The sequence below is a fragment of the Mirounga leonina genome, unplaced genomic scaffold, assembly GCF_011800145.1.
Source record: "Mirounga leonina isolate KUSES-001 unplaced genomic scaffold, KU_Mleo_1.0 Mir_175, whole genome shotgun sequence".
In the NCBI taxonomy this organism is placed as follows: domain Eukaryota; kingdom Metazoa; phylum Chordata; class Mammalia; order Carnivora; family Phocidae; genus Mirounga; species Mirounga leonina.
In genome coordinates, this window is record NW_023270453.1 from 20,742,807 (window position 1) to 20,755,092 (window position 12,286).

At 50.2% G+C, this 12,286-nt stretch overlaps 1 protein-coding gene across 1 annotated transcript in view; it reads left to right on the forward strand.

Annotated features, from left to right (window-relative positions):
* DIP2C (disco interacting protein 2 homolog C) overlaps nt 1-12,286 on the forward strand; it is a 192,287-nt gene that overhangs the window by 53,785 nt on the left and 126,216 nt on the right. Inside the window, exons 6-8 of the mRNA XM_035022453.1 lie at nt 4,601-4,735; nt 6,132-6,251; nt 7,269-7,466. Of these exons, the coding sequence (XP_034878344.1) occupies nt 4,601-4,735; nt 6,132-6,251; nt 7,269-7,466 (453 nt within the window). The remainder of the gene's footprint in view (nt 1-4,600; nt 4,736-6,131; nt 6,252-7,268; nt 7,467-12,286) is intronic.

A 12,286-nucleotide genomic window follows, 5' to 3' on the forward strand; every position in this document is an offset into this window, starting at 1 on the left:
GATTTTATATGTAGACTCAAAGTAATGACTTTTGCATCCAGAAGTGTCTCAACCCCTCCTCCCCCATGCATCCCATACCACAGGGGCACCTCACTGGCCTGCACACTCACACCCTGGTGCACACTGGAGACACGCATCTGTTTAGTTCTGCCGTTTGTGACATTTAAATGCATTTAACTCGGAAAGTAGTAACAGAGTCATTTACACCTTTATGCACATGAGTTTCACAGATTCTCTCTTGGAGCTTCTAAGAGGGTCCTCACATACAGGGAGAAAAGGCGGAGGGAAGCCTGCAGGCCTGGGCGCCGGCCCGAGGGTAAGCACACCCTAGCCAGGGCGTCAGGGCGCCCTGTCATGTAGTTCCTTCAGCCCGGTGAGGGCTCACCACCCCTTGTTCTGCAGGGGGGAGACTGAGGCCCAGGAATGTTGGCGTGAGGCCACAGGTGCCCAGCGGGTCGGTGGTCAGCAGGACCTGACAAACCTGTGGGATGCAGGAGCACCAGCTCGTCACAACGGAAGGGAGCTCCTTTCCAGACAAAAGCTCAGTTACACCTTGCATTAACAGCAAAGACTTCATTGTCCCCAGCACCCACCCCCCCACAGGGTCTGTGGTCTGTGGAGGTGCTGGGACAGTTGGAGCCTGTCATCAGGAATTTGAACTTGAGGATATAAAAATCAAGAGGTTCTTGTTCGAAGTCGAAGGTTCCTGTTCTGATATTGGCACATACTTCCTAAGACCTGTCTGACCGTTGCTGTTCTATCTTCATGGGATCACGTGGCATCAGCGTGGGAGGGCAGAGAACCTGGCGATCCTCCTAAAGTCACCCCTGACTCAGAACTTGGGCCGGAGGAAGGTTGGGGCATAGAAGCACCTAGCCCTCGTGCAACCACCTCTAGCGGCGGTCTGTGGATGGTCTGCCTGAAATGTGAAAGGCCAGTATGGATCACCACCAGCAGTAACGGGTTAGGCCGACGGCTGGGGAGACTCGGGGCAGGTCCTCTCTCCGGATCGGCTGTGCTGAGGATGGACCCGAGCAGGGAGCCGTCAGGCACAGGCCCCCGCAGAGTGGATGTTCTGACCCCTCTGAGGCCAGCTCCTTCCAAGAAGGTCACGTCTGGCTCACCTCCATGACTCCATCGAGGAGCCTGCTTTTCCACCCCCACGGGGAAGGTGTGCGAGCCAGAGCAGCTGGGCACGCAGGGTGGTCTGGGGTGTAACAGGGAGCCCATTTCCCGCTTCCTCGTCAGTGCTAACGGAGGTCCAGGTGACTACAGGGACTCGGGGTGTGGGACATTCTGCATGAGCGAAGCTCGGGTTCCCCTGAATGCATTGCTTGTGACCCATGTCCATCAGTCGGCCACGAGCACATGTACATTTACATTTACATTTCTACATGTAAAAGCCGGATTTCCTACTGTTCCCTCAGAAGTTATTTGGGGACTGAGAAGTAACTAACATGGCTTTAAAGTGGAATCTGTCACCACTTACCCTAGGTATCGCCACCATACAGTCAGAATTAAAGCTGCTTTTCAGCCGGTGTTGGAATATCTGTGGTTGTCGAAGTGTTGCTTTATTTATTCTGTGTTCATTCATTCTTCAGACCGTTTCTCCAACATGGGCTGAGCACTGATGCCGTGGGCTGCTTGGAGTCACTTCAGTGTCTGAGTAGGACCTGGGGAGCCACATGGAGCTGGAGACTTAGGTCAGGAAGCAGGGGGTTTCCAGGTTCAGCCAGGAGACCAGCCTGCACCCTGAGACAGTCTTGGCCAGAAACCGCTGTCCAGGTGGGGTGGAGACCAGGGCATTGCTGGCAAGAACACCCAGGGGGTGTCCGAGGGTGAGCTGGACCCCTGCTACCAGATCATAAGGGCGGCTGAACTGCGCCTCCTTCTGCCTCCTTCCCTCCCTCCCCACACCTGTGCCATCTTGAGTTGCAGATTCTGGAGGAACCATCAGCTGCTGGGAGCAAAGTCATATAGCATCAATGACATAAGACCCACCTGTGGGGGCAGCTCTGGGGGGTTCTCAGTGGAGGAGGTGACTCTTAACAGGTGGCTGGAGGGTAGCCACCATTTTTTTCTTGATTTTAAAAGGACCGGGAACTGATACAAGAACCAGTGTGCTCACTTGCTCAGAAGATACAGACTGGCCCTGAGGATGTCAAGGTGGTCCTGGCACACGTGACCATCCGTGGCTTACACCGGGAGCTGATGAGCAGGTGCTCCTGCCACATGTGGCCATCGGTGGCTCACGCCGGGAGCTGATGAGCTGGTGCTCCTGGCACACATGGCTGTCCATGGCTCACGTGGGGAGCTGATGAGCAGGTGCTCCTGGCACACATGACTGTCCGTGGCTCACACCGGGAGCTGATGAGCAAGTGCTCCTGGCACACGTGGCCGTCTGTGGCTCACGCCAGGAGCTGATGAGCATTACAGCCCTTTGAGCCGTGCCTCCAGCCTGAGTCCACTGTTCTTGCCCATCAACAAGTGTTTCTTGAGCATCTGTTACACGTGAGCTTCCTTCAGAGTTGAATACGTGGAGTCCCGATCTTCATCAGAATAGGGCATGGCGTGTCTCACAGCGGCACTGGCCTCTGGCGCCGCAACAGAAGCCAGCGGTGAGGGGAGCAACCCCACAGTGGAGGAGAGGGGACACACACACATCAGTAAATTTGGAAGGCACTTTGAGGTCCCCCAGCTGTCACTGTTACCATTTTTCCACCACCAGATGTATCAGAATCATTCTTCCCCCAGCATCAGAGCGGAGCATTCCCAGCACAAACCCCAATGGGCAGCCACCGGTGACGGGACCACGGCGTAACTGAAACACAAGTGAATCTGAATAAATCCGCAGCGCCGTGAGCTCCCATTTCAGCTGCCTTGTTACGGTGGCGGGCTGATGTCTTGCTCACGATGCATCTCCGTCTGCTGTGTCTTCGCGTGAAGTAGGAGACCCCAGCAGGTACACCACTTAGCCACAGAGAAGCAGGTCACGTTTCGCTGTGGAGTGAAGCACGTGTGGCAGAAGCATGCGTAGGGCTGATGAAGAGGGTGGAAACCGAGTCTCAGACATGGAAGAGAGACCCTGGCCGCGTGTCCCTTGGTGACCGGACAGAGCGGCCTCCCTTGCCTTTCTGAGAGGGGTTCCTTCCTGAGCTGAGGTCGAGGAAATTGCCCTCGTGGGGTGTGAGTCCGCTCAAGCCACTCTCACTGAGCACCCGGTCTGGGGCTTAAAAAACAGAGATTCTCATTCCACGTCCTGGGGGCTGGGAGCCTGAGGTGCAGGTGTGCGCAGGGCTGGGGTCTCCCGAGGCTTCTGTCCTGGGCGTGCAGACACCGTCCCTCCCTGGGTCCTCACATGGCCGTCCCTCTGCACATGTCTGTGTCCTGATCTCCTTATGAGGACCCCAGTTACATGGGGTTAGGGTGGCCCTAGTGACCTCTGCACAGACCCGTCTGAGGTCCTGGGGGTGAGGACTTGCACGGGTGACCTGTGAGGGGACACAGTGTGGCTCACACCAGGGCAGATACACAGGGAACCCAGCCATCTGCTGAGGGCCTACGGCTAGGACTCTGGTGCTCCCATGTGCTGCATGGAGACCCGGGGGAGACCCCGCAGCTGCTGCTGCAGGGGTTCTGCTCCCGCCTCGCTCACACCGTGCTGCGGCCACTGTCTCTCCTGCAGCGGATGTCTCTGCGCCCAACAGTAACATTGCTCAGGTGCTTACGTATATCGACCGCCTTAAGGTCGGTGCCGTCGTTATGATCTGCGTCTTACAGAAAAGGAAGCCGAAGCACAGACAGGTGAGTAACAGGTCGCAGGGGAGCAACTATGAGCAGGGGACCAGGCACCAAACCGGGGGACGCTGGCAGCCCCAGCCCCCGTGTGTGTCCATGTGCCCGCTGGGTCTGGTGCCTGGGACCATGCAGGCATGGCTCGCTACATGGGATACGGCACTGATACACATATAGACACGTGTTTGGAATGGTCACTTAGTATCATGTGTGCTAAAACAAATAGAACAGCTCACAGCTCTTGGATCCTTACCCTCCGTCACAAAATGTGCTAAGAGCCTTACGTATGTTTCATTCATTTACTGCACCCTGCAGGGGACCGGCCATGTTAGTCCCGTTTGGGGAGGAGGACACTGAGGCACGAGAGGCTAAGACGCTCCCCACAAGTTGGGGGGACACACAGAGCCAGGATGCAGACCCCAGAATCTACCTGCAGAGCTTGAGCTCTTCTCTGCCTCTGTTACGACAAACGAGAAAATTACTCTTTTATGAACAAATGCATAACTTAAAATGTCTCTGTTTCCACGGGCAGTTTGAGAACATTATTTTAGTTAACGCACTGCAGTGCTTCATCAATGTGACTCCCGCTGTAATTTTATGTCAGGAGGGGTACCAACCTTGGTTCCGTTTTGAGCAGCGTACGTTACCTTAAAGATAATCCTTATGCTGAGACTTGCAGTGGACATGGACTCAGACTCTTGGTCTTCTCTTGGGACGTGGCAGTTTGTGAAACCCCGTGGCTCACTTACCCTTCAGAATAACTCGGTCGTGATGATCAGAAAACTTGTGATTTGCTTCTTTCTAGAAAATCACTCTGCACCTCCTGACGTGACCACTTACACCTCAGAACACCCAATACAAGTAGAAAGGCCGCAGGGCTCGACGACATCGCGGACGGCACCCAAGTATGGCAACGCGGAGCTCATGGAGACGGGCGATGGTAGGTCTCCTGGGGTCGCGGCAACTCCTTTGTAATCCCCGTCCCTGCAACCCGCCCTTCCGTGCGCAGGGGCGGAGGTTTCCTGTGGGTACACAGTGGACTGTGATCTGTCACCTAGCTGCCACGGAAGGTGGCGTGGACACAAGAAATGCAAAGTATCTCACGTGTTTCCATGTCGGAAAAAACATCAGTGTGGTGGGAATTTAGTCTTGAGAAGAAGCAGATGTTTTATAAGATTTTGATGTGCTTGCTACTTGTCAACAAATGTTGGTTCAGCAATTAAGAAATTAGCGTGGAAGTGTTAAGACCGTGAGTGGTTGGCAGAAGGGCAGCGTGAAGTTAAATGTAAAACAAAACAATCGGCAGGTATGGGCTAGTGTGGTGCTTTAGACTGCGGAAGATGTGACTTTCGTGAAAATGGTCAGCATGGCCGTGTTGTGCCGTCCGTCCCACTGGGCACATGTCCCTCATCACGGTCCGCGAGCCGCCCCTGTTTGCAGCATGACTGCTCTGCCTGGAAGACGTGGTTGTCCGCGTGTCTGAGCACCTTTCCGCGGAATGAGACGTGTCTGCAGAGGACACACTTCTTCCCCTTGAGGATGTCAGCACCCTGGCGCTCCTTGTAGTCATTAACTTGGGTTGTTCATGCCTTTTTCAACAATCATGTCATTTATTCTTAAAATGATGTCCTTCGTTGTTATAAATAAGAGCTATATTGTTATAAAATGGAATTTGTACACAGGAATAGATGCTACGGGCTAGTGTTCTGTGTTATGCAAAAAACTGAATTTAGAGTGCATTTAAATTGTGCTGCGGGATGCATTGCCTAAACGTGCACTCGTGGGTGGGACTGAAAGACACGTAGGAGGGCGCTGGGTACCCGTGAGGAGAGAGGACGGGCCCTCCACAGACCTTGAGTGCCCGCACTTTTGTCAGGAGGTGCAGGGACAGTGCCTGACAGGGGCCTGCCGTCCCCCTGAATTTGACGTGTCTGGCAGACTGCTCTGGCCCCACAGGGGAGCACCGGTGGTCTCAGGCCTCGGGGCCTTGGGGAGGGTCTCCCTGCTGCGTGGGGTCTCTGACCCCCGTTGGAGCAGGGACCTGAGTCTGTGAATGAAGAGGGACAGATCTGTTTCAGGAACGGGAGGTGGGACAGGGCCAGCCTGAGTCTGACACCCCTCCCACCACCATGACGGATAGAGTGGTCACGGAGTGTCGTTCCTGGGGCCCCTGCAGCCCCCGGGGCCTGCTGTCCTCCCAGGGGCAAGCTCTCGCAGTGTGGGGTGTCCTGGGCGGCACTCGAGGTGGGGCCACGGCACCAGCGTCACGGTCGCTTGGTCTGCGGGTGAGGTGCTGACCGTCCCTTCATCAGGCCATCCGTGGTTCTGTCTTCCAGGGGTGCCTGTAAGTAGCCGGGTGTCGGCGAAAATCCAACAGCTTGTCAACACCCTCAAGCGACCAAAGCGGCCGCCGTTACGGGAGTTCTTTGTCGATGACTTTGAAGAACTGCTGGAAGGTGACGGGCCCTTTGCCACCCCGTTCTCCCCGTGTCCGCGTGACCCCACAGACCGTCGTGGCGGGCCCCGTTAAGATCAGCAGTCTCGGCATTCCCCGGAAGACAGGACTCTTATCTGGAGACTGTGGGCCCTGTTCCCCGCCCGCAGACGGGCCGAGTGCAGGCGGGCCGGGTAGACACCCAGGGCACGCGTGTGCGGGGCTCTCGCACACTGGGATGTCGCCCCATGAGCCGGGCCTCCGTCAGGCAGCACAGCCAGATGTGGCTCCCGGCCACGCTCTCTCTCTGAGGAACGCGGACTGGGTGTGTGGGCGTGTGGCTGGCTCCTTCTCCTGCCCTCTGTACACGTTCACGAGCCTTTGAACATAAAGTCAAGACAAAGCCATGCTTGCCACGTCCAACCCAGACCCTTTGTACCACAAGTAAGACACAGCTGACTGTCTAGCCAGCAGGTGGAGAGTGTCAGTCACGAACGGGGAGGGGAGAAGCCTTCTGCAGTTGCTCACGTCAGCAGAAGAGTCGTAATGCAATTTATCATTGCTTTACGGGGCACTTACTTTTGTTTTACTCTAGAAAACGTGATCTGTGCTAGTTATTCAGAGTATGCGTTGCAAATTCACATTTACATGTCAGTGTTTAAGGCAATACGGTTTAGCAGGATTTGAGCTCCGGAGTCCAGAATCACGAGTGTTGATCAATAATTAATATTTTAAACAGAGCCTTTGCTATTCCCGACTCCAAGCATGTTAAAATACCCAGTGCCCGCGTCCGTTTACAGATGCACTCAGGTCTCCCTCTGTTCACCATCCCAGTATTGTCTTGGACAGCGTAAGAATTCAGTGCTTCCCCTCTATCCCTGAGGCCAGTATGTGCGTCCTGGCTCTGATTCTAGAAAAGCGTGCATGCATGCTTTCTGTCCGCTAGTAAACTGGTGTCAGTTTAAAAAGAAGAAAAAAGGTGACTGCACTGATAGGGATGTTCTTTTCTTGAAAACTCTTTGTGTTTGAATGCACGTAGTTCAACAACCAGATCCGAACCAGCCCAAGCCAGAGGGAGCACAGATGTTGGCCATGCGCGGGGAGCAGCTGGGAGTGGTCACCAACTGGCCCCCGTCCCTGGAAGCCGCGTTGCAGCGATGGGGGACCATCTCCCCGAAGGCCCCGTGCTTGACCACGATGGACACGAACGGGAAGCCCCTGTACATCCTCACTTACGGTAATTCTCTGCGCTTCCTTCACTGTCCTCTGGGCCCAGCGGCCACTTTCAGGCTGGCTTACCCCTTGCACCCCCTTCCACGTCCGGCACACACACAAATGGGACTCTGGAAGGAAATGTTTTAGGAAAGTATTTAGTTTGAATACGGAAAGTTATTACTTGCTAAATGTTCCCTGAGTAAAAGCCAGAGATGGGTACAAGAAATCAGTGGGTCACAACCCTAACGAGATGTTGGATTTTACGTCTGGGAATGTGTCTGATATTCTCAAAAGTCGTGCCTTCAGGAATGATGGGCAGTTAAAGAATTCGTGTCTAAACCCTGTGACATGGACCCCTCGGAAAAGACCCATGTCTTTCCAAAGTGATTATGCAAAAAAGCAAGAGAAACGGGCTTTTCTCTACTTCTTCATTCAGCACAATTACTGGAATCTCTACACTTCTGGAAATAGTCGACTGTCCCTGGGCAAGGGGCCGTGGAGAAAGCACATTGTCAGGTTGGTTTGCAAAGAAACCAGCTGGTAACTAAAAGACCAAAACGGCTCGTGTTGCATCTGCCTGTGTGAGATGAGATGACCTTTGTCTAGATCTCAGTTTTGTTTTTGTAACCGGAGCATGCTCTTGCCAGCAGTAGGAATGACACGGATTTCTGCCTTGGCAGAGTCCAGCTCAAGAAGCAGATGTTACATTAAATGATGCAGAGCCAGCCTTTCGGGTGCTGGGCCCCAGGTGGTACCAGCCCAGACTGAGTCATTACCCCGCGCCTCCCCGGCAGAGATGGGTTGTGAGGTTCAGGAGCATGCGTCTCACAGCTTCATCATTTTAGGGCACGTTTGGGTAGTTCTTTTAAGATTTTATTTATTTGAGGGAAAGGGAGAGAGCACAAGCAGGGGGAGCGGCAGAGGGAGAGGGAGAAGCAGGCCCCCTGTTGAGCAAGGAGCCCGATGCGGGGCTCGATCCCAGGACCCTGGGATCATGACCTGAGCCGAAGTCAGATGCCAACCGACTGAGCCACCCAGGTGCCCCACTTTGGGGTAATTCTAAGTGGATAAAGAGCATTTCACCCAGGATGAGGCATAAGCTTGATTTTTTCATTATACTCTTTGGAGATAGGTTTTCTTCAGTGAAGTAGATGAAGACTTTCCTTCGTGACCCTCATCCCTTGCCAGATGCAGCCTGGGAGCTGGTGTGTAGTTGGGATAGCTGCTTCTTAGCTGAATCCTCCGCAGGCTCGCCTGCCACATATGGGGACTCTCGGACCCGCCTGTACGCACACACAGCAGCACTCACCTGTCAGCCCATGAGCGTTCAGTGGGGTGTGGCTCGGTGCCACAGCAGGTCATCAGAGATGAGACATGATTCCCCGGGCTGAGATCTAGATCAGAAGGACAGCCCTCGACTGGGGGAGTGCTGACTTTCCCTTCTTGCAAGGTTACAAGGAACTGAAGTGTAAGATGCAGACCGGAAGTTATCTGTGAAAATTTGGGACATGTTGTCTACACCCAGGCATCACAACTCCTGCATTTAAATCATCTATATTTTATTGCATTTTAGTCTTCTAGATTAGGCATATGCTCTGGGTCAACCTTGGTTTTTACTTGTTAAAGGAATGTAAGAAAGCAATGCATTTCCAAAAAGCAGATAATAGTTTATCAGGCTGTAAAAGGGAAGTGTTGGCTAATACAAGAAAAAGTGTGGAAAAGTGCTTTATATATATTTCAGTGCTTTATAGAAACACTGAAATAGATGAGCCTATAATCATTGGGTGTGGCTTCAAAGACACAGAGAGAAGTTCACTGAATAAGATTATTCTAATACCACATAGCTCCAGACGATTTTCAGTATTGCAGTTAACCGTCAGCTCTCAAGTTCAGCTTCCTGCAAAGCCCCAGGTAGCAGAACTCCCAGATGAGAAACTTGGGATCTTTGACAGGAAATACACATGGTGGGTGAAGGTTGTCAACAACCCTGTAGAAACATCTTCTGTTCTCCATTTACCAATATAAATAATATGCACACTGAGGAGAACCAGGGCATTTCATCATCTTCAATTAATAAAAATAAATCATGCTAAGGAACTCCTTTCCTTCCATCATGATTCTCTGCTTCGTCCCGTTCTCGACGAGATACCTGCAAGTTCATTCTGCTTTGCTGCAGTATGCTTTTACTACCAGGCAGCCTCCCCCCTCCCCATCCCTCCCTCCCTCTTTTTTCTTCCTTCTTCCTTCCTTTTATGATCTATGACTTGGCTTTTGCTCCAGATCTTTTGGAACATTTAGATGCTTGAGCTCCAACAGCACTGGGGAGCCTTTCTCTGTCTTTTTGTGTTTTGCGTTGTTGGTGATGAGTTTCCCGGACTGTCTCTGCAGTGCGTAGGTGTCCTAGCTGCTGGGCGGCGTGTGAGGTCTGACAACCCTTCCTCACCCACCTGCCACCGTCCTCAGAGCTACACTCTTCTTACAGGTGGATGCTCCTCACAGAAATCCAACTGAAATTAAATATGTAATAAGACAGTGCATACGTCCTGTCCACATCTCTCTTCTTTTCTGTATGCACATGACTATCTTAGAGTCTCAGTATCTGTTTTCCCAGTTCAACTTGCCAAAATCTGTTGGAACTTCATGTCCAATTCCCATGTTTCAAATAGACAACAGAGTATTATTGTTAACTAGTGTTTACCACAGTCACCATCCTATACGTTACACCTCATGACTTACTTTATAACTGGAGGTTTGTACCTTTGCCCCCCTTCACCCATTTCTCCCTCCCATTCCCCACCTCTGGAAGAGCCCATCTGTTCTCTGTGTCTATGAGCTTGGTTTCTAGAGTCTACAAATAAGTGAGATCATAAGGTATTTGTTTTTCTCTGTCTTACCTCTTTCACTTAGCATAATGCCTTCAAGTCCATCCATGGTCTCACACATGGAGAGATTTCATTCCTTATTATGGCTGAGTAGTATTCCATTGTATACATATACCACATGCCCTTTATCCACCCACCCCTTGATGGACACTTGGGTTGCTTCCATATCTTGGCTACTGTAAATAATGCTGCAGTGAACAGGGGGTGCAGATATCTTTTTAAGTTAGTGTTTTTATTTGCTTTGGATATACCTAGAAATGGGATTGCTGGATCACAGGGTACTTCTATTTTTAAGTTCTTGAGGAACCTCCATACTGTTTTCCAGAGTGGCTGCACCAGTTTGTATTCCCACTGACAGTGCACGAGGTTCCCCTTTCCCCACATCTTCACCTGCATTTGTTATCTCTTGTCTTTTTGATACCAGCTGTTCTGACAGGTGTGAGGTGGTCTCTCAATGGTTTTGATTTAATCTGCCTGATGATAAGTGATGTTGAGCATCTCTTCATATGCCTCTTGGCCATCTGGATGCCTTCTTTGGAAAAATGTCTATTCAGTCCCTTTGCCCATTTTTAAATCAGATTGTTTTTTTGCTATTGAGTTGTAGGAGTTCTTTATATATTTTAGATATTAAACCATAATTGGATAAATAATTTGCAAATATCTGTAATTTGCTTTTTCATTGTCCTGATTGTTTCCTTTGCTGTGCAAAAGGTTTTTAGTTTAATGTGGTCCCACTTGCTTATTTTTGCTTTTGGTGTCAGATCCAAAAAAAATCACTAAGACTGATACTGAGTAGCTTAGCATCTATATTTTCTTCTAAGAGTTTTATGGTTTCAAGTCTTCAAGTTTTTCATTCATTTTGAGTTAATTTTTATGTATGGTGTAAGATAGTGGTTTAGTTTCCTTCTGGTACATGTGGCGTCCAGTTTTCCCACTGCCATTTATTTTTATTGAAGGGACTCCTTTTCCCCCATTGTGTATTCTTCCCTCCTTAATTGACCATATAAGAATGGGTTTATTTCTGGGCTCTCTGTTCCACTCATCTGTCTGTTTAATGCCAATACCACACTGTTTTAATTACCTTAGCTTTGTAATATAGTCTAAAATCAAGGAGCTGGGTGCCCCGAGCTTTGCTGTTCTTACTCAAGATTGTTTTGGCTTTTTGGGGTCTTTTGTGGTTCTGTACAAATGTTAAAATTCTTTGTTCTAGTTCTGTGAAAAAATTTTTATATCGATGGCACTGAATCTGTAGATTGCTTTGGGTAATATGGACATTTAACAATATTATTTCTCCCAGTCCATGAGCATGGGATATCTTCACATTTATTCCTGTCTTCCTCAACTTCTTTCATCAGTGCCATATCATTTTCAGTGTATACGTCTTTCCCCTCCTTGGTTAAAATTATTCCTAGCTATTTTATTCTTTTTGATGCAACTATAAATGTTTTCTTAATTTCTCTGATAGTTCACTGTATACAATTTTTGTATATTGATTTTGCACTCTGCAGCTTTATTCAATTCATTGATTAGGTCTAACAGTTTGGTTGTGGGTTTTTTGGTTTTGTTTGGTTTGGTTTTGGATTTGGTGGCATCTTTAGGATTTTCTATATATAAAATTATGTAATCCTGGGGCACCTAGGTGGCTCAGTTGTTAAGCGTCTGCCTTCAGCTCAAGTCATGATCCCAGGATCCTGGGATTGAGCCCCGGGTCAGGCTCCCTGCTTGGCAGGAAGCCTGCTTCTCCCTCTCCCACTCCCCCTGCTTGTGTTCCCTCTCTCGCTGTGTCTCTCTCTGTCAAATAAATAAATAAAATCTTTAAAAAAAATAAAATAAAATTACATAATCCTCAAAGAGAGACAGTTTTACTTTTTCCTTTCCAATATAGATACCTTTTATGTCTTTTTCTTGCCTAATTACTCTGGCTAGGACTTCCAATACTATGTTGAATAAAAGTGGTGAG